Source organism: Remersonia thermophila, chromosome 6 (assembly GCF_042764415.1).
Source record: "Remersonia thermophila strain ATCC 22073 chromosome 6, whole genome shotgun sequence".
Classification (NCBI taxonomy): domain Eukaryota; kingdom Fungi; phylum Ascomycota; class Sordariomycetes; order Sordariales; family Chaetomiaceae; genus Remersonia; species Remersonia thermophila.
In genome coordinates, this window is record NC_092222.1 from 2,216,237 (window position 1) to 2,239,576 (window position 23,340).

The following is a 23,340-nucleotide window of genomic DNA, read 5'->3' on the forward strand; positions in this document are numbered from 1 at the left end:
GCGGGAAGCGGCCCGCGATGGTTGCCCGGCCGGCCACATGCCAACGCGCGGGGGTGCGTCGAGCCCAAAACAGAGATATGCAGAGCTGGGCCACCTCCTGAGCGTCCCGATTGTTTTTGTCCTTTTGAGAAGGCTTCCTTCCAGCATTTTTTATGCAGCGTTGGACAATACATCATTTGTTCGGCGCTGCATCGCGCATGCGCTGTTTTCTTCAGCAACGTTTCTTTTCTTTCTGTTTGTCTTGAAGATTTGGTTGGGCGGTCTCTTCAACGCTTAGCGCCGTGGTTGCTCGGTGCAGCGGGGCCTTGTTGCAGAAACGTAAACAAAACATTCAACCCGCTCCCCCTGCCGCACGGACGCCAACCTCCCGCTCCCGACACCGCTTGCCAGCTTTCCAACAACAATCACAACAACACCGCCCCAAAGCCGCGTCAACGGCTGCTGAGAGCTACTGGCGACGAACCGTTCGCTGCATTGGCTGTCGTCAGCGATAGCGCTGCCGACGACTGCGAGCTTTCGGCAAACCGAGCGACTATCTTCAACCGCCGCTAACGGAAGAAGGCCCGCTTGTCATCAACATATCCTACCCATGTTCTTCACCTTCAGGCCTACGCTCCACAGCATCTTCAAACGGCAGACACGACAAATATGTCCTCGGTCGCCGGCGCGGGCACGGGTGCCTCGTTCCGCCATCGCCTGCAACTGAAGCAAAACGCCCTGCACATACAGACGCAGAACATCCCCCCGCCGCCGTCGCCGTCTACGTTGCAGCGGCAGCAGCAAGCATGGTCCGCAACCGCCAGTGTCAGCGCTAGCATGAGCGCCAGCACCCCCATCTCGTCCGTCTCGTCCTCTCGGCAGCCGCCGCTCTCCCCGCGAGACCCGCCGCGGTCGCCCCGAGTCATCGCCTCCGCCGCCGTGATCACAGGACAGAGCCGCTTTGTCGAGGGGAGCATGAGCGATCGCGTTTCGACTGCTCCGCCTCCGGGATTTCTGGGCTTTGAGAATTACGAGGATGACGATCTCGAGAGCGAAGAGAGCGGCAACGACAGGCGAACGAGCGATGACGGAGACAATGGCAGCAAGGCAGGACGTGGCCGCAGCCTCTCCAAAGACGGTGTCATCAGGAAAACGTTCCAACGGCATCAGCAACGCAGGTCGGAGCCCACGAACCACCCAGGCGGCGGCGAGGAGATCGCGGGAACGACCTCGGGCTTGAACCACCTCCGCCGGCCCAAGAGCACCGCGGCCGGATGGCTTGGGTCGTCGTTGGCGACGCAGGCCCAAGAGGAACGGAACTCGGGAGGCGTGGTCAAGAAGACCAGCTTCCTCGCGCCGCTGTGGGATGGGGTGCGCGAGAAGCTGCACTTGAGCAAGTCCAAGTCGTCGGGGAGCATTGGAAGGATGATGACCGGAATGGTGGAGCGTAAAGGCGAAAAGGGCGCCCCGTCGCAACAGCGGCCGCGCGCCGAGACGTTGTCAACCACGGCGTACCCCAGCCGCGAGGAGGTCATGGAGAGCTACCGGAATCTGGTGGCCTCCGGCTTTTTCGAGGCGCATGCCATCCGCGGCGGGCGACATCCGCTACGGGCTGGCGACGGCGGGCCCGCGTCCCCTACGGGAAGCAGGTCGTTTGCCGACCATATGGCGTCGTCACCGCCCGCTTCGCCGAGCGCCGGGACGTTCTCTGACCAGATCATGCCCTCGCAGCCGAGCCAGTCGTTCGCCGACCGCATGGCTGCGCGCCAGCTGCTGCGCCAAAATCGCTTCTCCGTCCCGCCAGCCAACCGTCCCGCCGACCTCATGGGTCCGCCGCCATCGCTGCATACCAGGACCTCGTCGTCGTCCTCTTCATCGTCGTCGCGGATCGGCCGCCCGCCCCGGGCGTTGATCCCTGGTGCCCTGCACCTTCAGCGGGGAACCAAGCGCGCTCCCTCGCTGGATTTCGCGATTGATGCGGAAATGGTCACCAGGAAGCTCGTCAAGAAGCTACGGCACTCGGCGTCGCGGGTTACGCTGGACCTGGCGGGCGCGCAGCAGCATCATCATCATCATCAACAACAACAACAATATCGGCATCATCACAGCTACAGCGCCAGCGGGGTGTACCCCCCCAGCTCCTCTTCTTACACGCGCTCGGGCCGGTCGTCCACTTCGTCGGACCGCCCGGAACCGCTCTCCCCAACGGGATCAATCTTCAGTTGCCACGGCAGCATCCTGTCGCCGCGTCCGTCGATTTCTTCCTCGACGTCTCGGCCCGTGGCTGCCGGTGTTGAAGACGATACCCGCTCGCTCAGGCAGCATAAGAAGCTGACCAAGTCACGCCGCCGCATCCTGGGCATCACGCGCAGAACCCGGTCGCCGTCGCCGCAGCCGCATCCGTCCAAAGAAGATACCGGAACCGACGGAGAGGTTGAGATGCAAGACGCCGCCGCGGCGGACGCGATGATGCTCGACGAGCCGGCGGCGGGAGCGGGGGAGGAACGACGGGTCCTTGTGGTCCCGGGCCCGAACCCAAGCCCGGCTCGCAACCATAACAATAACACCAGACCGCACCGCATCATCACGCCTCCGCCAACCAGCTTCTTTAGCTTCCATCACTATACCCACCAACACCACCACCCCGGCCAAGAAAAGCAAGACAGGGCCCACCACGAGCCCCTGAGCGTCGTCCCCGACCCCAACCAGGGCATCCCCTCCATCCCGCGCATACCGCGTCAGTTTTGCGACGCCATGGTTACCTTGGCCCCGCCGCCCTATGCTAGCAACGCCACCGTCTCATCGTCGTTTTCGTCGTCCTCGTCTGCGGCGACGGCGACGGCGGCGGCAGCTGCTCCTGCGGTGGGCCCGATGGTGATCATGGCAGGCGTTGGGGAGGAAGGTGTGATGGCTCCTCCGGCAGTGGGCGCAGGGAGCTTTTCCGAGGGGAAGCTGATGATGATGGATGGGGTGGTGATGGCCACGCCTAGGGATAGCGGGCTGGGAGGTGGCCGGGAGGATGTGGAAAACATCCCCGTCTGGGCCTGAGAAGCTTGCCAGCGCGGAGTCAAGAAGGCATATACGCGACTCCTCCTGGCTGCTACGGGCCGACGGGGGTAGAAAGAGGGAATGCGGAAGACGGATGAACAGACGAAACGAGAGTACCTGTCGGAAACCCTTGCTGACGGGGAGGGAGGAAGCAAAGAAAACACAAAAACAGACTGAAAAGTTCAAGGGGTCGCCGCAACCGGATATGACTGAACGGTGTGGCGCCTCCAAAAAGGGGAGAGGGGTGGCTATTTCCTTTGTTTTTCTTCCTTTTTCTTTCCTTTTTCCTTCTTATGTCTATCTTCCCGGCCGGGCCCGGACGTCGTCCCCAGCTCAACATATACCGAAGGCTCCTCCACAAGGGGAGGGGGAGGCAGGGAAAAACGGAGGGAGGTATGATGTGGTCTCTCCGACCTGGACCGCCTCTCTCTGGATTGGAAGCCTCGGAAGAGCTGGATCGTCGTCCGGGCCCGGTTTGATGACCTGGTTTCGCTTCATGTTTCTGACGAAATGACTTGATGATGACACCCCCTTAACCAGCCATGCTTCTACGCGATGCGGATACCATTCGGATGCGACGGAGATGGACATGATGAGCACTGGCTTTGTTTTGTTGTTTACTGTACATACGAGTAGGCTACGGACGGCTCTGTGTACTTAGTTGCTCTCTGACTATTATATACATACACACTAACATAGGCATACCTGTCTCTACAATACGGGCTTCGGATTGCAGACGTCGGAGAGGAGAGGTGTTTGCGTGATCAAGAGAGAGAAGGGGCGGGCGTTTTTGCTTTGGCTAGCTGACGGCATAGAGAGGGGGTTGTTCACCCACCCCGTTTCTGACACATCTTGATGGCTTGGTGTGCCGTACGCCTGACCTCGACGATTGGCTTGTTGGTGCTCCGGTGAGCACAGCTCCAGGGCCCAAGGCTTGTATACGTCCATTTTTTCTTTTCTTTCAGCTTGGCCTCTTCTCATCGACGACTCATGGGTCTGACGGAGCGTCGCTCACCGTGATACTCTCTCTTGATAGGCAACGATTGCAGCGGCACGGATGGAAACGAGGCTCCAAGTTTCTCACGATGGCCATCTGGCGAGAGAAACGGGCGATACAGAGGCCAGGAGACTGAAGGCACCGCCGGTCTTTTTCTGTCCCGGGAGATCAAGCGACAAGACAGCCGTCCCGCTTGAACAAGGAAGGCAACGAGAAACAGCAACCGGGAGATCCATCATCTTAGCACCCACTTCTGTATTATCGCTTTCGGTCCTGGCAACCGGGGTGTCGAGACCGGGCAGAATTTTGGCACAATCAACAGCTACGGGGGGGAGGGAGGTTCCTCGTCTGAGGGTAAGGGCTTTGGAAGGGGTAGCATGATGGAACTGGTGACGGGGCTCGGCGCGGCGAATGACTTTTGAGGGTTTTTGGAGGCGGTGATGCGATAGGTTTGCTTGACAGCTCGCCTGCTCTCCCCAACTCTACCCTCACCAGTTTACTGGGGGAGAGCGGACGGGATCCTGTGCATTCTAGGGGGCAGGATCGTATGTACTTAGAGAGGAGCATGGAGTTGCAGGAGAAACGCAGGGATTCTCTCTCCATAGGCCGCCAGATCTGAAGAGCATGGTAACCTTGAAAACAGTAACTTGGGGTATTATCGGACCGCTAAACCATCAACTCGAACCAGCTCGGCCAGCCTGGTTAAAAAAAGGGCTGCCGCTTTCCTCGCTCAGCATCCTCCTGGCCTGACTTCCGGCCCCTCCATGGATAAACCAACCCCCCATCGCTCATGTGTATCGTCCACATCCCATGCCCCTGGCTTCCGAAGATCATCCGCGTCGTACGTAGCAACATCCATCCGAACCAGCCTCATCAAGACAAGGTTAAAAGAAAGCATCGTATCCTTCCCGCCAATTTCATAGTTCTGCCCGCTATGCACCGCCAACCACCCATCACGTTACCGTCCACCCTATCCCATTCACACTGACGTCGTGTCACGACCACGAGATGATGTGGGTGTTGTCGAAGCTCATCGACGAGGTAGGTTAGTCGTCTCTCCGGTCCTGCTCGTCATCCACGAGGATGACCACCGTCACGGTCGCCGCGTATGCCTCGCGGATCGCGCATGCCATGCTGTGGAAGAAGGGAGGACGTTAGCAACCTAGAGAAATCAAACGGATAGGCGGACAGGCAAAAGAGAGACAAAGAGGGGAGTGGAGCGCGGGAAGTGAGAACAGGAAGGACGGAAACAAGGAAAGAAAGGACGGAAGAAAGGAGAAAGCTCACCAAGTCTTGCCCACGTCCGCCACAACCGCGCTCAACCCCCAATGCGCACACCATGCCCTGGCCAGCACCTCATTATCCGGCACCCCGAACGCCTCCACAACCAGCACCCTCTCCTCGTCCCCGCCGCTCAGCGTGCTCGGGCTTGACACACCCGGTGCCCCTCCTCCAATACCACCGCCGCCGCCGCCGCCGCCGCCGCCGCCGCTACCGGCATGTGCGTGGATATTCGCATGGGACGACGACGACGGCCTCTGAGCCCCAGGGGGAGCCGGCGGAGGAGACCTTCCCCAATCCCTCACCCTCACAAGCTCGTCCGCCTTGACCGGCGTGAAGACGTAGTCAAAGAACAGCGGGTGCGGCCCGTCCGAGCAGGGCCAGGCGTGGATGAAGGAGACGTCATAGCGAAGCTTGAGCGGCCAGGAGACGCCGTCGATGGCGAACTGGATGGAGGCGTCGTAGTACTTTGGCTGGGTCGGCGTGCTGGTCGAGCTCCTTCCCGGAGCCAGGTGGGCCGCGGCGGAGGGGGAGGAGGTGGCCGAGCCGCCGTGGTCGGGGACCGGGCGGAGGTGCAGCAGCTCGATGCGCACGAGATCGGCGAGGTACGGGTCCTCGTCCCGGTCGGGGGCCACGAGGGAGTACTCGTTCACCGGGAAGACCTGGGCAGGCGGGCCGAGCGGGTCGGAGCGCTCCGACATGGTGCGGACGTCATCTTGCGTGAGGCGGTTCGCGCCGGAGCCGGAGGGAGGGGTGCGAGCGCGGATGCGGGCGATCTGGTTTCTGCCCAGATCGGCGGTGGGACGGGCGGGCCCGACCCAGCCGGCAAGCGCGCAGCGGCAGGTCGGGGCGAGGACCTTGCCGACGATGGAGGCCGCGGTCCAGTACGTGGAGCTGTTGCGGTACTGGAAGCCGCAGCTGGGGTGGGCGTGGGAGAGGAGGGTCAGATCGTCGGTGGCGCGATCCGGGTCGATGTCGATGAGGGAGTTCATGATTAAGAAAGGAAAGGTTGGGCCGGGAAGGACGAGGCCCGAGAAGAACGCCATGGCATGCGAGCTGACGAGGTCGAGGGTGTTATCGGCGTCGCGGCGTTTGAGGCTGGCGAGGGTTTCGGCGAGGTTGGGCCACTTCATCATTTGGGCGAAGCGCTTGAGCATGCTGACCTGCCGCTTCTTGAGCTTGTACCGGAGCTGGAGCTCCTCGGGGGCGGCGCCGTAGTCGGCAACGCGGATGTTGTCGCGCCAGCGTCGGGCCAGGGCCAGATTCCACTGGATGGTGGGGGGCAGCTGAGCGATCAGCTTCTCCTTGGCGTCCGTCATGTGGTGGCGCGACTGGATGCGGAGCTCAAGCTCGAGGCTGAGGAGAAGCTGGTGGAAGAACTTGTGGTAGGTGGCGGCATTGGCCGGGGATACGTCAAAGATGAAGCGGGTCACGACCTGGTTCTTGGGCAGGGTAAAGTCGATCCAGTCCGGGCGGGTCAGCACCATGATGAGGTCGGTGATCTGGGTGTCCAGCGTCATGTGCGGGCTCATGAACTTGTCCGGGTCCTTGAGCAGGCGCCTGTACAGGTTCCGGTACATGAGTTCCTCGTCGTCGTCCTCGAGGCCGCGGTCCAGCTCCTTGAGGCGGACAAAGATGTCCTCGAGGCTTATCTCGCGCGGCGCCACGCCGGCGTCGCGGAGGCCGATGGACGGCGGCAGGGAGCTTGCCATAGAGACCCAGTGGTTCAGGGTGACGGTGCCGGGCCGCTTGCCGTAGCAGAAGGCGTAGCTGGGCTGCTCGAGAGTCTCCCAAGGGTAGGTGGCCGGGCCGGACTCGGAGAGGCGAAGCGTCATGAGCTGAATCATGGAGTCGTGCTGGTTGGCCGCGTCGGTTTCGTCGCCTCGGTTTCCCGCGATCGTGGCGAACAGAGCGTAGTAGCTATCCGAGGCATGGGGGATGGCTCGGCGGTGGCCCTTGAAAGCCGGCACGCCGCGCGAGATGAGCTGCATGGCCGGGCCCAGGTTGAGCTCCTCGCGGCTCGACATGCCCGAAGGCGGCCATTCCGTAAGGGGCCCGAGGTCGTGAGCCGCGCCATACGAGTCATCTTCCGTGCCCCTGCCGTTGGACGTGTTTGTGTCCGTCCGGCGAAGCCTGCGACGTCGGGGCCCCGGCTCCAGGGCTTGCGACGACCTCCAGGTGCCGCCACTCCTGACAACATCGCTCTCACTGGCTCTCCGTAAGGGGTCTTTCTCCTGGGGGAACAAGTCAGTCATCAAGGTTCGGTATCATCGGCCTTGTTGACATACCGGCTTCCCGTTCTTGGTGGCCGTGCTCTTGCGCCGAGCCAGGACCCCGAGAACTTTTTTCTTGAGCTCATCCATGGGGATGGCGAGCTCAACTTTGTTGTTGCTGTTGTTGCTGGTGGTGGTAGTGGTATGAGATGGCGGGGTTCAGAGAATACAAGCGGCCAAAGCCTCCTTTTCACACTCGGGCGACGAAGCTGAAGCGCGGCAGCAGCAGCAGCAACAACAACGACAACAACGACCACACTACGCGCGTCGTGTCGTTCATGCAGCTGCGGATGCGCCCGGGCTTAGGAATGACGACGATGCATGAGGCGGGACGGCAGAGAGTAACATTCAAGCAGGATCCCGGGGTGTCGGTTTGGCAGCGGCAACAGCAGCAGCAGCAGCGCCGCGCAGGCAGCAAATGAAGTATCCCGGCAATATGGGGCGACACAAGCAAGAAAGTCCGGATCGAAGACACGGTAAAGAAGTCTAGCTCGGATGAGGGGGTTGGGGATCTGGACCGGGCGCGAAAAAACGCAAAGGAAGCTTGAAGCTTTGCTTCTTGGGGGTTTGCTGGCGTGGGAGGGATGAAACGGACAGGAGCTAAAATGAGCCTTGTCCTGGTCGTGTGAGACAGAACCTCGCCAAAGTGCAGCAGTCCGCCTGATCGGCTGCGGCGCGTGGGTGCAGTGCCCAGCGGCAACCAAGCAGAGCGTGGAACCCTGAAAGGTCTGGTGAAACCCCGGATTTCACAGTGAGCAGCAATCCTCGCTCGATAGGCGGCTTCGGAAGCGCAGCTGCAGGGCAGCCGGAATCACGGGAGATCCAACGCAGGTCCTCGAGATGAATCCTGTCGCTCGCCTCCAAGTGCCTGGTAGCGATGCAGCTTCTGCGTCCACTGAGGGGGCCGGTGCTGCTGCCAGATCGTCCGCTGGCGGGGCAGACGGGGGGGAGCTTTTGCAGCAGCGAGCGTGCCTGGAGAAGCGAAGGAGAAGCGGCCAATGCCCGTGCAGAATGGTTCTTTGCAATACGGTTGGAAGTACGGAGTACTGTATCTACGGAGCAGGCGGGTTCTCTGAAAAAAAAAAAAAAAAAAGCCAAAAGAGATGGAGAGAAAAGCAGAAGAGGAAACGAAACCCGTGTTTGGTTCTACATAACTACTGGAGGTTGGTGATGGGAAGGAGGTGAGAGCTCCATACCTACCCGCCACCTGCAAACACACACACACGTTTCTCACCCGCAGAGAGAAAGCAGAGAGAAAGCGCTCGGCGGCCCGGGGTTGCCGGGGCCGCCGGGGGGGACGGGGGGTGCCTGAGGGAGAAAGAGGGTGGGGCCATCTTCTTGGGTGGCTGCACCGCCCGGCAGAATCCAGAAAATTTCTGGGACCTTTGACCGAGTTGCGACGGGAGCATCCATTCCAGCCATCATCACCATCAGCACTGGAACATTGTCCCAAAATGGCACCCGAGCTGCGCAAACGAAAGTCGAAGCGTGCGTTCTACCAAGCGCAGACCCTGGTTCAGAGGAATATCCAGCTAATTGACGATTCCAGCTGCTCTTTCCGAGCCCGAGCCTGCCACCAAGAAGGCCAAGGCAAGCAAGGACAAGGCCGAGAAGCGGAAAGGTTGGTGGACTTGCGCCGGACCTGGCGGTTGCATACGGCATCACTGACGCGATCTTGCTGCTCAGCCCCCGAGGAGCCCGCCCCCGTCGCCGTCAAGAAGCCGAAGCCGAGCAAGGATGCCGCCGCGGGCAAGAAGGCCCCCGAGGCCAAGGCCGCTCCCAAGCAGCCAGCCGAGGCCAAGGCGGCCCCCAAGAAGTCGGCTCTGAAGAAGGAGAAGGAATCGCAGAAGGGAGCGACGGCGACAGAAAAGCCCAAGAAATCCGCCCCTGCCGAGGAGCAGCCCGAGGAGGAGGTTCCGTCCGACGTGGAGCACGACGAAGAGGAGGACGAGGAGACCCAGGCGCTGGTCAAGGCTCTCGACAGCGGCGACGAGCAGGAAGAGGAGGCGGCCGAGGCCCAGGTCGGCACCTACAAGAAGGGCCAGGACGTCGGCAAGATACCCAAGCCCAAGAAGGCGGCCAACCCCTCTGCCGACGGCAACGGCAGCAGCAAGCCCGGCGTCATGTACATCGCCCGCCTCCCGCACGGCTTCTACGAGCACGAGCTCCGCGCCTACTTTGGCCAGTTCGGCGACATCACGCGGCTGCGGGTGGTGCGCAACAAGAAGACGGGCGCCAGCCGCCACCGCGCCTTCATCGAGTTTGCCGACGCCGAGGTCGCCGACATCGCCGCCCGCACCATGGACAAGTACCTGCTGTTTGGCCACATCCTCACGGCCAAGATCGTGCCTCCCGCCCAGGTCCACCCGAACCTGTTCAAGGGCGCCAACCGCCGCTTCAAGGTGGTGCCTTGGAACAAGATGGCCGGCCGCCAGCTTGAGCGGCCGCTGTCCGAGTCGCAGTGGCAGGTCAAGATCTCCAAGGAGGAGCAGAGGCGCGCGGCCCGGGCCGAGAAGCTAAAGGAGCTGGGCTACGAGTTCGAGGCGCCGGCGCTGAAGGCCGCCCAGGCGAAGCCGCTGTTGGAGGATGGCGCCGCGGAGGAGGCCCCCAAGGCCATCGAGGCGCCGCCGGCGGCTGAGGAGGAGACCAAGGCCGAGGAAGAGAAGCCGGCGGCGGAGCCCAAGGCCAAGAAGGCCAAGAAGGCGGAGCCGGCGGCCGAGGAGGCCACGCCGCAAAAGAAGGCGAAAAAGGGAAAGAAGACAAAGTCATGATCGGGCCGGAGTCATTGTGTAAGAGTCTCGGATTTTACCAGTAATATACCGCGCTGTTTGGTTCTGTTGCATTGGAACCGCCTTGAGGCGCTACGACTCCTCTGCATGTGGTCTGACGACATGGAAATGTTGGCACCAAGCGAACCCGACAGCTGAGATGAGCAAGGCTCCGAGACTGCCGGGATTTCAAAGCGCTACTCTTTTGTCTACTTCTACCCGGGTAGCGAAACACCTCACAGTTGCGGGCTGCAACGACGGTTTCTGTCCATCCAAGAGCGAACAGACGCCGGGCGAAGAGGAAAATATGTATAGAAAACAAGAAAAAAAAGAGCGAGACGAAGATGGACGGCTGGGTGTTGCTAGATTTTATAGCGGGGCTTCTGATTAGATAAGCGTTCCAGAATTCCCTTGCACGGTCCGTTGATCCATCCCACGGCAACAGCAGAGCGCCCAGGCTCTGACAGGCACAAGCCAGAGACCTGATTCCAATTGTGTCTTGGATGCCGTTACACAATCTTCTTGGGTGTTGTGGACGGCTACGACACCATGTTTACGTAGAAAAAAAAACATCCAAGACGGAGGGGACAACTGAAACAACCAACTTGCAACTTCGAAACCCGGGCCGCCCAAGCTGGCTTTTCCATGACCAACGGCCTGGTCGTGGCTGGAGTGCAGGGTACAGAGCTCAATACGGACAATCCATCATCCATGCCTCGGCGGATACGAACAAACGTGCAGCGTGGGAACTCTGCTTGATGAACCCGTTGGAGATTCCCCCGGAGCAACCTCGAGCCCCCTTCTTTTTTATCGACTTTTCATTTACACGACGCCCTCCTTTCGCTCTGGCAGCGTCAACGGCCCCTCTGCAGCAACCATGTCCCCGTCGACAGCGCCGTCCGTGGCATCCGTCCAATCATCCGCCCAAGGTACGTCGGTCCGCACGCGCACGCACGGTGGCATTTTGGGTGGAGGGGCTAGGCCATCAAAGAGCCGCCAGAGAAGAGAGGCCGGCCCAGTCCACACAGGCTGGGGCCAACCCGCCCGAAGGCCACATCACCACCCTTGGCTCCCCCTCGCTACGTGCATTTTCGCTAATGGGAAATGATGCTTTTTGTCCGTTGCCCGTGACCAGGTCCCGCTGCCCACCCTGGCAGGAAGAAAGGAAACAAAAAGAAGAAGCACAACAAGAGCACTCCTGCTGCCGCTACCGCCGCCGACAACGCCCCCGCCAGCAACCCGGCCGCGATCCCGCACGACACGGCCGCCCAAGAACCACCGGCGACAACAAACGGGGAGGACGATGGCGTGGAGAGCGCACCGCTCGAAGAAGTGTCTGAAGAGCTAGAGACCGCAAGCCTGGTAAGGCCGGCCCCTGTCTCTCTCCCGCCACGCTTGCACATCGTTCCATCGTTGCCTCGGCCCTTTTTTCCTGGTGCTCTTGCAGCCGCCATTCTGACACAGCTAGGGTACCTCGAACCCCCCGCCGCCCGACCAACCGACGACAGCGGCCGAGCCCGGCGACCGGGGCATCGAGAACGACGCCGACACGGAAGAGGAGCCGGGACCGGACACCCAACTCCGCCGCGACGACCACAACGACGAGAGGCCTGCCGCCAACGGCCATGCCGGCGCACACAGACGCTCACCACCGAAGACCGGGACAATATCAGGGGCGACGGGCGCTGCCCTAGAAGCACTAGCATCTGCACCAGCATCTGCACCAGCATCTGCACCTGCACCACCACCTGCGCCAGCAGCAGCAACGGCAGTCATGTCGCAAGATCCGGGGTCCGCCGAAGCCTTGCGGCTCGAGGTGGAGAAGCTGCGGGCAGAGCTTGAGAGCGAGAAGAAGGCGCGAGCCGACGAGGAGGCCCGGCTACGCGCCGAGCTGGAGGAGGCCGAGGCGGGACGCGAGCAGGCCGAGGAACAGTACCAGGCGCTGCTGGCGCGCGTCGAGAAGATCAAGGAGACGCTTGGCGACAGGCTGAAGCGCGACAAGGCAGAGCTCGAGGAAGCCAAGGACCGCGTCGAGGAACTCGAGGCTCAGAACGACGAGCTGCGTGCCCAGCTCGACAGCCGCGATGAGGAAGCAGACCGCCTGCGCGCCGAGGTCCAGGAGCAGGGCCGCGAGCTCGCCAGCCTGCGCAGCCGCAGCAACCTGTCGCAGCAGAACTGGCAAAAGGAGAAGGACGAAACCGCCCGCCAGCTGCAGAACCTGCGGGCCGAGCTCGAGTCGACGACCGCTGCCATGGGCGAGTGGGAGGTGATTGCCATGGAGGAACGATCGCTCCGCGAGAGCCTGGCCGACAAGGTGTCCGACCTGGAGGAGCAGCTCACCAACGCCCGCGAGTCGTTCGAACGCGCCGACGCCGACCGCGAGGCCCAGTCCCAGGCCGTCGACCGTCTGCAGCGCGCCCTGCAAGAGCTCCAGGAGACGCGCAAGCGCGAGCTGCGCGAGATGGTCGAGTCGGCCGAAGAGCAGGCTCAGGCGCTGCAGAAGCGCGCCCAGGATGCCGATTCCCGTGCCGCCGAGGCCGAGGCGGCCCGCGAGGCCCTCGCCCGCGAGCTCGAGCGCACCGCCCCGTTCGAGAAGGAGGTCAAGGAGAAGAACTTGCTCATCGGCAAGCTCCGCCACGAGGCCATCGTCCTGAACGACCATCTCACCAAGGCGCTGAAGTATATCAAGAAGACAAAACCCGAAGAGACGGTTGACAAGTACGCCGAAACACCCCCTTTCTTTGTTTGATCTACCCATTCCTCAAGACCGATCGATTGACCTCACTTTTCTGCGTCACAGGCAGCTCATAACCAATCACATCCTCCAATTCCTCTCCCTCGACCGTTCCGACCCCAAAAAGTTCCAAATCCTCCAGGTCATCGCCGCCCTGCTCAACTGGACCGAAGAGCAGCGCGAAAAGGCCGGCCTGGCCCGGCCGGGCAGCACCGCCATCTCGTCCGGCTCTGCCAACCACCACCACGGCAACAGCCTCCGCCTGCCGTCCTCGCCGTTCCACAGGACGCCGAGCTCGCCGGCGCTGAGCAGCGAGTTCTTCTCGGAGCTTCCGAACTCCGCCTCGGTCGGCGGCGGCGGCGGGGCGGGGAAGGAGTCGCTGGCCGATCTGTGGGCGAGCTTCCTGGAGCAGAGCGTCGCGGAGGAAGGGGGCAGCGTGGCGGGGTCGAGGAAAGATAGCCTGGCGAGCGTGAGCACGGCGGGAGGAGGGAGGCCGGACGCGAAGGGAGAGAAAGGGGGCGGGTCAGGATAGAATCGTTTCTTTGTCGTACAACACATAATCCAATGCGCTCTGGTGTTGAAGAGATCGGTTCGGCGGGCCTTGATAGGATTTCGTGTTCTCCGTTTTTTTTATATATTTTATTTATTTATTCATGTAGGCTTCGACAAAGTCGGGTAAATGGATGGGCGGATGGGTGGATGGGTGGCCGGGGATGGGGGGGGGGGTTAACAAGCTATTATTACACTACTACGGACTGCAGAGCGGGGCATGTTCAGAGCATTTCTTCATCAACTGAGCTGAAACTACTCCCTTACCTACCTTATTCATTCAGGCATCTGTGGCTCGTTTCTGCGGTGATAGAGGGGTGCGTTGTTGGTGAGCTTGTTGCTAGACTGGACGGAAAACAGAAAGGCCCGAGGCAGACAAGCAGATAGAAAGAGAGGAAGACAAGGAGTGCAACATGCTGGCAGGGGCCGTGATAGTGACACGTGTGTGTGTGTGTGTGTGTGTGTGTGTGTGTGTGTGAAGTGTGTGAAGAAGGTGAAGCAGCGGTGGTTGGAAGGTTAGAACATCCCACCACGATATATTGCCGTGAAGGACCCCTGGAGTTTGACTCAGAGAGTCCATGGCCTACCTCCTGTCTTCAACACTTTATGGAAGATCGACGACGCTCGCTTCAAAAGAAAAAAAAACGGTCTACCGTCTACCATCTCTATGAAGCCATCCCGTACCAAGCACAAAAACTCCAAACACGACTCAGAAACCAACCCATCATCCCACAATCTCCACCTTGCCTTCCCCATCTCCCACCAACGGCGCCAGCATCGCCTTCGCATACGCCTCGGCATCCCGCTCGATCCCGCCAATGTCGATCCGGTTCGCCAGCGCATCGTTCACCCCTTCCACCACCTCCCTCTCCTCCATCATCTCCCGCATCAGCCGCACCTCGTGCGCCCAGTACGTCACGCTCCGCGCCCTCAGCTCCTCGTCCCGGAGGACCGTGTTCTTGACGACGCCCGCGGCGTTGACCCTCCCCTTCGTGCCGGCCAGGGCGCGCGCGATGGCCTCGACGCGCTCCGCGGCGGGCGGCGGCGCGACCAAGGCCCGGTTCGTGCCCGACAGGTAGAGCGTCAGCGCCAGGGCCACGTCCACCGTCGCGAGGAGCAGGTAGCGCGTGCGCCGGGCGGACCAGAAGAAGAAGTCGATCTCGTGGAGGCGCAGGGCGCGCGCGTTGGCGGTGTAGGGGTAGCTGGCGACGAGGTAGACGTCGGCGAAGGCGATGATGACGGCGGCGAGGGTGAACGGGGAGCGGAAGCGCGGGGCGACGAGGGCGCGGGGGCCGGGCCGGCCGGCGCTGCGGCCCTCGGCGGTGAGGAGGGTCGAGGTGGCGAGGGCAATGAGGACGAGGTTGAAGAGGTGGGGCGCCAGGAGGTCCGGGAGGGCGTAGTAGAGGTAGGAGCGGGGCTCGTCGGAGATGCAGAAGGGGCAGGACGAGACGACCGAAGGGCCGAACTGGAGGTAGAGGAGGCGCGATTCGAGGGAGGCGAAGCGGGCGCGCAAGGAGAGGTCGGGTTCGGTCAGGGCGCCGTTAGGCCGCAGGGAGGAGAGGCGGGTGAAGAGAACATCGGTGGGGATTTGGAGGCGGGATTGGGTCACGGTGAAGATGTTCTCCGGGGAGAGGAAGGGGAGGCAGAGGAGGAGGAAGGCGACGGCGACGGCAACGAGAAGGGTGACGGTTCGGCGGAGCGGGGGAGGGAGCGGGATGATCTGGAGGCCGTGGCGCTGCGGTGCCGAGAAGGCGTCGCGGTACCAGGCGATGGCCTTGGGGAGGAGGATGGGGCCGAAGAAGATGACGGCGGATTTGATGCTAAGCATGTGGGTTAGAACCTCTCTCGGGCTGGATTGCTGGACGTAGATGACTTACGTTCCCCAGGGTATCGCCATCTTGATGGTGCGTCGGCGTCGCTACCTTGAGGGTGGCAGATGCCAGGGAGAATGCATCGAGGTTGGCTTGGATGCGACGCGACAAAGGAGATGCAAGGTGTTGGACGAGGCTGAAGTCAAGGCGGCCGTTGACTTGACGAAAAGTGGGGTGTTTGTGCCAAGATTTCAGCCTTGCGCGGGTCCAAGCCAAATAAATTTTTGAGGGAACAGCCCTCCTGCCTCATTCTTCTTTCTTCCACTCACCATCTCACGTTCCACTCCGACGCTCAAGGTTGGGAACGGAACAAAAAAAAGAAACAATAAACAACAATACCAACCGAATTAAACCGCCAGATACAGCCATGTCAACAAGATCGTCGATGACAACAATAGACGCCGATTTCAACGTCCCATCCCGTCGTGACCGCCGTGACCTGCTGAGACCGCTGTGAACTCCTGGGCAGCCACCCAGCGACAGAACAAACATCGTTGGCACTATCGAAGCTTTGCCGGCCCTTTTCAATGGTCGATCAAAGTCAATGTGTTGCCTAGAAGAAAGTCATCATCTCGCGTAGTGTTGCAGAATTCTAGCTCCGGCTATGAAGGATATTTGCGTCAAATGCCGAGAAACATTCTATTTCTAAGCGTTGGATAGAATATGTGCTACCAATCCACACACTACAATGTACATGGCCCTTTGATCCCATCGTCACCAAGCTGGGTGATTCCTGTCAAGAGTCGTTCTTCCCGGTCTTGGCTCCCGCCGGCGCTGATCCTGCCGGCACCGGCACCGGCTGCTTCTGCTTCTTCGCATTCTTGCTCGCCGCAACCAAGCCCAACACGCCCACCGCGGCCTCCATCAGCAGCGCCAGCACCGCCGTGCACGCCCACTGCCAGACGACGATGCTGACGCTCCCCACCGGGGCGCGCGGGAATGACGCGAACCGCTCGACGTAGTAGGGGAACCAGCCGTAGGGAAGCCAGAACATCGGCTCGCGGGAGTACCACATGGGCAGCACCCACTGCAGGCCGCGGGTCGAGAGGAGGCGTGCGACGGTGAGGTAGCGGTCGAAGCGGGTACGTGTGGCGTCGAGGGAGGATTCTAACGACGGGAAGGGAGAGGGAGGGGGAAACGGGTTAGCCATGATGGGATGTTGAACACAGCGGCTTGGAGGGGGGAAGAGGGGGGAGCGCAAGGCCGGTCCGTACTCTTCTTTTCTAGCTCGTCCAGCAGCTTGTCGTGCTGCCGGCGCAGCTTGGCCCACTTGGCAAACTCGTCCTGGCTGCTGGTCGCATTGAGGTCGTGGCGCACCGCGAGGTATTCCTTTTGCTTCTTGCGCTGGTTGGCAAACTCTTTTGCGAGCGGCGTCGGGAGGGCGAGGTAGGCGCGCCAGATCTGGGGTTCGGGTGGTGCTGGTTAGCTGGGTCAACGAGCATCCTGAGGGGGGAGTTGCAAAGTGCGTACGAGGCCGTTGATGGTGGCGGCGCCGATGGTGTTGATGAGCTGGACCACCAGTTCGATCGCAAAGATGACAACTAGTAGAGACGGCATGGTGACGGTCTGGTACGAAGGTCCGCGGCGTCGGGCATGCGGCCAGAAGGGATGCGTGTCATCAGCCCACGGCCTTTCCTTGGGAGCTTCTTGGAGCTGATGATGACGGAACTGCCAGCTCGCCACGACAGCGTGGTTCGCCAAGAAGTTGTCAAGGGTTAGGGTTCGGTTGCCAGCGAACCCCCAACCCAACAACACGTACACAGTACGCCATCAACATGCATGCCTTCGTTGGTTGGCCGAGCTGAGCCTCCCTGCTCGTAGCAAATCGAACGCAGCAACTAACATCCGCTGAGCACGTCGATCAACATGTCGAGAGCTCTTGATCCCGAAACAATAGCTGCCCTGAATCGTGTGGACTCGGCGGCAGCATACCAGGAAATATCCGAGGCCCTCGCCGGAACCTCAGAAGGACTCTTGGAGATCGAAATCCTCAGCCACCTCCTCTTCCCGCAGCCAGGACAGTTTGTGCTACGAGATGGACGTGCCGTTGGAGTCTCCAAGCTGGGCCTCGTCCAAGCCTTCCTGTTCGCCAGGAAGCAGCTGCGCGACCACCTCGACGGCGCGACGCTCCAGCCTGACGAGGCCGTCTTTGCCCTGACGGCCGTCATCCTCCTGTTCGATCCCGAGTACCTCACGGCGGCCAACGTTCGGAAGCGGCTCCTCCAGGCCCGCCTCTCTTCCGCCACCAGCGGCGATGTCCGCGGCCTCCTCCAAGGGGAATTCTGCTTCGTGGACACCCTCCTCACGAGCCGGCTGCACCGGCACACCAAATCGCCCACCCTTTGGAGCCACCGGCGCTGGCTCGTGACCGTGCAAGCCTCGCGCGGCGGAGGCATCGACTTCTCCGTCGACGTGCTCAAGGCGGTTCGGGACGTGGTGTTTGTCGCCGGGGAGCGGCACCCGCGAAACTACTACGCTTGGTGCCACGCCCGGTTCCTGTTGGCGAGCTGGGGCGCGGGGGCCGCTTCCGGCCAGGGCAGGGAAGAGCTACGCAGCGCCGTGTTCGACTGGTGCCGGAAGCATCACACCGACATCTCCGGCTGGTCGTTTCTTTGGTTTCTTCTTGATCTCCAGCGGGACGCGGAGGACGACGAGGAGGAGGGCGAGGGAGCGCGGGAGCGTGGGCCTAACGAGGTATTCTCCCGCGTGCTTGACCTCGCCCGCTGGACGGGCCAGGCCGGCGAGTCCGTGTGGTGGTTCGTTCGCACCGTCGCAGCGTCCGGGCTGGTTAGCGATGGCCTGATCGAGGGCTTTCTCGGTGCACGCTCGGAGCTGCTGGGCAAGGTGAAGGACCCGGTAGATCAGGCCGTTTTGAGAGCCGCAGGCGAATGGTTTGACACCCACCGCCGCCGGGATGGGCGGAGCACGGCTGTTGGGGATAGGGGGTGTTGAAGCAGACACATCGAGCACCAACTGGTGAGAAGGCTATTGCGAATGAGATGACCGCTCGACCCTCCATGTTGGGGCTCAACACGAGGGACGCGCCCGCACGCACACACACACACGCGCGCGCATGCCGTCGTGGCAAGTCCGGATGATCAGCACCGACGGCTGAGGATCCGAGTCCTCGAAAGCCATGCTGTGTAAAGGATGCGTGCCTGCCCGGACAATCACTGCGAGGCTTGGAATGCTCCCTCCAGCCACGTCGCTGGATCCAACCCCACAAGCACCGCAGGCATTGGGTCCAGACGAAGCATAGGCAAGGCATCTGACCACCTCAAGCATCGCTCATCAAACGCAACGGATGCGACATCGTACGGAGACGCCAGTCAGCGCCAGACAGGACGGCAAGCCTTGCGTACATACGTTTTTCGCATCGGACGCCACGCGCGAAGCCGACTGACCTCACCTCTGCGTGCGTCTGCCCGACCTGGCCGTCCTATTTTTCGCCATTGGTTTGAATCCGAAATCCTGCGTCTGATAGCGCCGGTACGATGCAGCCCGCTCTCTGTTGCCGCCCAGGGAATTCAGCTGAGAGAGGGAGATGTCTGCGTCGGGGATTCGAGCCTGCTCCCAACTCAAGCGGCCACGTTACGCACTGCGTATGTATAGTTAATAGTACACACTACACGGACAGCCCATCTCCCTGCACCGTGGCCGCTCAGCAGGCTGGCAGGCTGGCAGGCTGCTCGTTTCAGGGCGGCCACTTCTTATCACGCGGCTCGGCAGATCTTGAAAGGGTTTGGACGACCGGAAGGACCAAAGGGTCCTGCCCGATGATACATTTCGAGTCGCCTGCGGGCAGAAAAATATCGCTGAAATGAAACAACAACGGGCGATGGTCAATCGTCACCTGGGGCAAGAAATTGGATCGGCATCTTTCCCAAGGCAATGCCCACGTCCCTTATCTCTTCCAGGTTGACCCATGAGACGCCAGTGGTTGATAACGCTAGGTAGTTAGCCAACGGGCTGTTCGCTGGGCCTGGCGCGGATCCGCGCAAGTCAAGTGAAGGCGGTCGAACCCCCTGGCGCTTCGGGTTACATCGCGGGTCCGGGGTTGGCGCTCACTTCCCTCTTGGCTACCTTCCATTGCTTGGCCGCGCCGATGGCGTGCATTCGACCGACAGGCTCGCAGCGAGCGTTGCTGGGGATCGAAGGCTGCACCTGCAAGACAGAGACCTTGGTCTGCGTCTCAAAAGCCGACGCCTCAAACACGGCACCATTGCAAATGGTTCGGGAACGGCCACGCAGAAAAACAAACAAAAATACAAACGAGACGGGAAAATAACCCCCGGAGGCTCCTCCAACCTTGTCGGTTCTCGGGGAAATTGCTCTCGGCTCGAGCAAAGCGCACCAAACTCCCCTGACGTCGTTTGCCCCAGTTTTTCCCTGAGCTTGTTACGCGCGCCGTCCAATCGCCAGCGCCCGGGCCAGCCGCAGTCCGGAGAGCGAGCCAGGGGAAAGGGGCCTGGCTGCGGGGCCAGAAATGAGCAGATCGCCGCAATGGGAAAGACGCTTTGGGTCCCACCCTCAGTGCGCCGCGCCGGCTCCAAGCCCGGCGCGGCCTGTCGTGCAGGGTCGTACCCGGAACGTCAGGAGCTCATTCACCTTTGGGCGTTCAGAGGGTTGATCATCATGACGCTTCCAACGGCCGCGGGATGATATGGATCGAGCAGCGGAATTAGGGTTGGAGGGTCGCATCTGGATGGGACAATTCTCCGCTTTTCCCCCCCTCCGCACTTTCAAGGTTCCAAGGTTGCCGGCTTTTATGACGTGGGTTTGCAGGTTAATGTTCCATTTCGATACAGCGAACGTCCATCCGGGGGAGGGGGGAAGGCAGGTGATGCGTGGGGACTCAGCCGCGATCCCGAGGCCCAGCGGACGACCCGGGTCAGGGCAGCCAGCCAGCCAGAAGCGCTGTCTCCGTTGTCTCGCGGGTTCTCAGCCCGCCGCTTGCGCGCCCGAGCTCCAGGCCGCGTCGGGTCTCTGGGGAAGGGACCCCAGTGTTGGAGAACTGTGCCTGGTACCTGAGTTATGTACTATTATACATGCAACCAAGTACCATTCCGTAGTGTATGTGCTTCTGCAGCACTTTGCGTTGTGATCCAGGTCATGGCAGGGTGGCTGCCATGCTGGGGAATCGTAGTGCGGCGTCCTGCCCGGTTAGACAACCCCTTCGTATTTTTGGTTAATTGGCGTCGTTGCCGGTTCTGGGGGGGGAAGGAGGAGAAAGCCACTGTCCCCACGAAATGATGGATGGTCAGAGGGTCGACCTGGGCTAACTCGGACCCTGGCCCAGACCACCACTCCTCCACAATCTCCACGGCGCTCGGCTTTTTGTTCGCCTCATTTCCCTCTTTCTTGCCAACCTCCCTTTGTCCCATCCTCTCCTCTTCTATCCACTCTTTTCCCCTCCCCTCCTCTCCACCAAACGGGCCTTGGGTATCGGGTTGCTCAGGTCGTCCTTGTTTGGTGTGTCCGTCTCGCTCGAGGGTTTGTCTTTTTCTCCCCAGCGTCTGAACGATTGGTAGCTGGCTTGCATCTGCACTCGGCGTCTGCACCTCGCTGCATCACGCTCTTTGCGGTTCGCAGCCTCCGTGCCTCTCCTCGTCTCCAGTCCATTCCGTGCATACCCTCGCTCGACACACCACCTACCCATATCTCTCCTAGCATTCCTCGTTTTCCGTCTCTCGCTCGAATTGTCTTGGGTTCCTTCCAGCCACCATTTTCTCTCGACCAGCAATCCGTGTATCGTTTTCCTAGCCACCGTCGATCGCATCTCATCCACTCTGTCGCTTTTTCCAGCTCCACCTTGCGGCAAACCCGTCCTCTCGTTCGGCACTTTGCCCGATGCCCTCTACTTAGTACTTAATCGCCTTAATCGTTGAATGTGCCAGAGTCAGGAACTCGCCGCCTGCCGACGACCTTCACCAGACCCCAGACCGAAGCGAGTTCTCGTCCCCCGGCCACGCCTGGCTCACATGCGTTGATCACCGGCCCCGATTGGTTCCCTCGGCCGTTGACGAACCCCCCTCCCCTCGGAACCACCACCCGCCTTTCGAGAGGCCATTGGCGACGGCAACGTAAACGTCACCCGCCACACCGAGGTCGGTGTGGGCGTGGTGAGGCTCTAGGGGGCGGTTCTGCAACATGCTGGGAGCGGCAGCTCTGTTCCTGCAGCTAACGCTCTGGGCTGCTGCCGTCCACGCCTTTTTTCCCTTCATCCCCGACGGTCACTGCGCTCCCGATGAGGACTGCCATGCTCACAGCCCTGGGTTCAAGCGGAGTCACGCAGAGGCACCCAAGGGCATCACAGTTCCTGTTCACCATGTACCCACCACTGTACGTCTACCGTCTCTCCTCCCGCCCCGGCCCGTCTCGGCTGTGTGCTGACCCTCCCCGTGTGTAACAGACGCACGACCCGACAAAGACGGACCCGGTAGCCGTGGCCGCGTCCCGGATCGCCCGGAAGTTCGCCCGTCCGCAGCCGCCTGCATCCGTAACCTTACCCGCTCCCGTGCCCGTACGGTTAGAGAAGCGAGACAATGCGTACGATGTCTCCGAGCCCATTGAGCCTACCGAGCCGAACAGCGCCGGCATCTTCCAGTATGGCCCAGACTACTCGTACTTCATCCAGGTCCAAGTGGGCACCCCGAGCCAGTCCATGTTTATGCTTCTCGACACGGGTGCCGCCAACACGTGGATGATGGGCGCCAAGTGCCAGTCGGCCGCCTGCGGCCTGCACGACACGTTCGATGAGTCGGCCTCCACGACGTGGAGAAAGACGGCGGATTTCTTTGGCATCCAGTACGGCTCGGGCAACGTCTCGGGCTTCGTGGGCACCGATACGGCGTCGTTTGCGGGGCTGACGATCCGCGAGCTCACCTTCGGCCTGGCCAGCCATGTCAACGACAGCTTCAAGCATTTCGCGTTTGACGGCATCCTCGGCCTCGGCATGGGAGATTCGGTGACGGGTGGAAACTTTCTCAGCCACCTCAAGAATAACAAGATTCTGGACTCGCTGGTCCTGGGCATTTCGCTCAACCGTGGGTCGGACGGCGTCAACGACGGCCAGATCACGTTTGGCGGCGTCGACCCTGCCAAGTTCACGGGCGAGATCACGTACAGCGACATCGCGCCTCCGCAGCGGGCCAAGGGCGAGTGGGCCATCACCATGGACGGCGCCAGCTATGACGGCAAGGGGGCCGGCTCCACCAACGTGCTCGCCTACATCGACACGGGCACGTCCTTCATCTTTGCGCCGCCCGCCGACCTGGACGAGCTTTTCAAGCACGTCCCCGGCTCGAGCTCGTACGACAACAAGCGCTACCGCGAGTACCAGGTCCCTTGCAACACCACGACGCCCATCGTGCTTACCTTTGCCGGCGAATCGTACGAAATCTCGCCGGCGGACTGGATCCTGCCAAAGGGCGACAAGTGCGTCGGCAACTTGTACGGCTGGGAGGTGCGCCCCGGAACGGGCTCGTGGCTGTTGGGCGATACGTTCCTCAAGAACGTCTACAGCGTCTATGATGCGGATAAGAAGCGTATCGGGTTTGCCCGCAAGGCCGAGACCCTCGGCAAGCCCACGAGCAGCTCGTCGTCCGAATCGAGCCACCCGACCTCGACGCTGGCGGGCGATGATTCGACGCACCCCGTCATGCCGGGCTCGACCAGCGGCGAGGCGTCCGGTACGGCCCAGGCGACTACCGCCGGGCCTGCAGCTGCACAGGTCAACTCTGGGAGCCGGATGGGGCCCGGACTTTTGTACGCTGGTGCGTGGTGCGTTGCGGCCTTGGCCGCCACGCTCTGAAGACAAGAGGGGGGGTGATGGAGCGGA

General features: G+C 61.4%; 8 protein-coding genes across 8 annotated transcripts; 5 read left to right on the forward strand and 3 right to left on the reverse strand.

Annotated features, from left to right (window-relative positions):
• Positions 1 to 648: 648 nt before the first annotated feature.
• Positions 649 to 3,027, forward strand: VTJ83DRAFT_6783 (uncharacterized protein; the record flags this gene model as incomplete). The annotated part of the gene is made up of 1 exon (XM_071013532.1): positions 649 to 3,027. One exon carries the CDS (start codon positions 649 to 651, stop codon positions 3,025 to 3,027), a length of 2,379 nt encoding a protein of 792 aa, XP_070864410.1.
• Positions 3,028 to 5,070: 2,043 nt separating this feature from the next.
• On the reverse strand, positions 5,071 to 7,668 carry VTJ83DRAFT_6784 (uncharacterized protein; the record flags this gene model as incomplete). The annotated part of the gene is made up of 3 exons (XM_071013533.1): positions 5,071 to 5,158; positions 5,312 to 7,539; positions 7,594 to 7,668. 3 exons carry the CDS (start codon positions 7,666 to 7,668, stop codon positions 5,071 to 5,073), a joined length of 2,391 nt encoding a protein of 796 aa, XP_070864411.1.
• A 1,364-nt stretch (positions 7,669 to 9,032) lies between these two features.
• Positions 9,033 to 10,349, forward strand: VTJ83DRAFT_6785 (uncharacterized protein; the record flags this gene model as incomplete). The annotated part of the gene is made up of 3 exons (XM_071013534.1): positions 9,033 to 9,066; positions 9,128 to 9,199; positions 9,265 to 10,349. 3 exons carry the CDS (start codon positions 9,033 to 9,035, stop codon positions 10,347 to 10,349), a joined length of 1,191 nt encoding a protein of 396 aa, XP_070864412.1.
• An 874-nt stretch (positions 10,350 to 11,223) lies between these two features.
• VTJ83DRAFT_6786 (uncharacterized protein) lies at positions 11,224 to 13,612 on the forward strand (the record flags this gene model as incomplete). Its single annotated transcript, XM_071013535.1, has 4 exons — positions 11,224 to 11,275; positions 11,482 to 11,708; positions 11,815 to 13,064; positions 13,147 to 13,612. The coding sequence occupies 4 exons, from the start codon at positions 11,224 to 11,226 to the stop codon at positions 13,610 to 13,612; spliced, it is 1,995 nt and encodes a 664-aa protein (XP_070864413.1).
• Positions 13,613 to 14,353: 741 nt separating this feature from the next.
• VTJ83DRAFT_6787 (uncharacterized protein) lies at positions 14,354 to 15,526 on the reverse strand (the record flags this gene model as incomplete). Its single annotated transcript, XM_071013536.1, has 2 exons — positions 14,354 to 15,449; positions 15,507 to 15,526. 2 exons carry the CDS (start codon positions 15,524 to 15,526, stop codon positions 14,354 to 14,356), a joined length of 1,116 nt encoding a protein of 371 aa, XP_070864414.1.
• A 710-nt stretch (positions 15,527 to 16,236) lies between these two features.
• VTJ83DRAFT_6788 (uncharacterized protein) lies at positions 16,237 to 17,057 on the reverse strand (the record flags this gene model as incomplete). The annotated part of the gene is made up of 3 exons (XM_071013537.1): positions 16,237 to 16,607; positions 16,715 to 16,901; positions 16,971 to 17,057. 3 exons carry the CDS (start codon positions 17,055 to 17,057, stop codon positions 16,237 to 16,239), a joined length of 645 nt encoding a protein of 214 aa, XP_070864415.1.
• A 309-nt stretch (positions 17,058 to 17,366) lies between these two features.
• VTJ83DRAFT_6789 (uncharacterized protein) lies at positions 17,367 to 18,452 on the forward strand (the record flags this gene model as incomplete). The annotated part of the gene is made up of 1 exon (XM_071013538.1): positions 17,367 to 18,452. One exon carries the CDS (start codon positions 17,367 to 17,369, stop codon positions 18,450 to 18,452), a length of 1,086 nt encoding a protein of 361 aa, XP_070864416.1.
• Positions 18,453 to 21,650: 3,198 nt separating this feature from the next.
• Positions 21,651 to 23,313, forward strand: VTJ83DRAFT_6790 (uncharacterized protein; the record flags this gene model as incomplete). Its single annotated transcript, XM_071013540.1, has 2 exons — positions 21,651 to 21,842; positions 21,913 to 23,313. 2 exons carry the CDS (start codon positions 21,651 to 21,653, stop codon positions 23,311 to 23,313), a joined length of 1,593 nt encoding a protein of 530 aa, XP_070864417.1.
• Between the last annotated feature and the right edge of the window lie 27 nt (positions 23,314 to 23,340).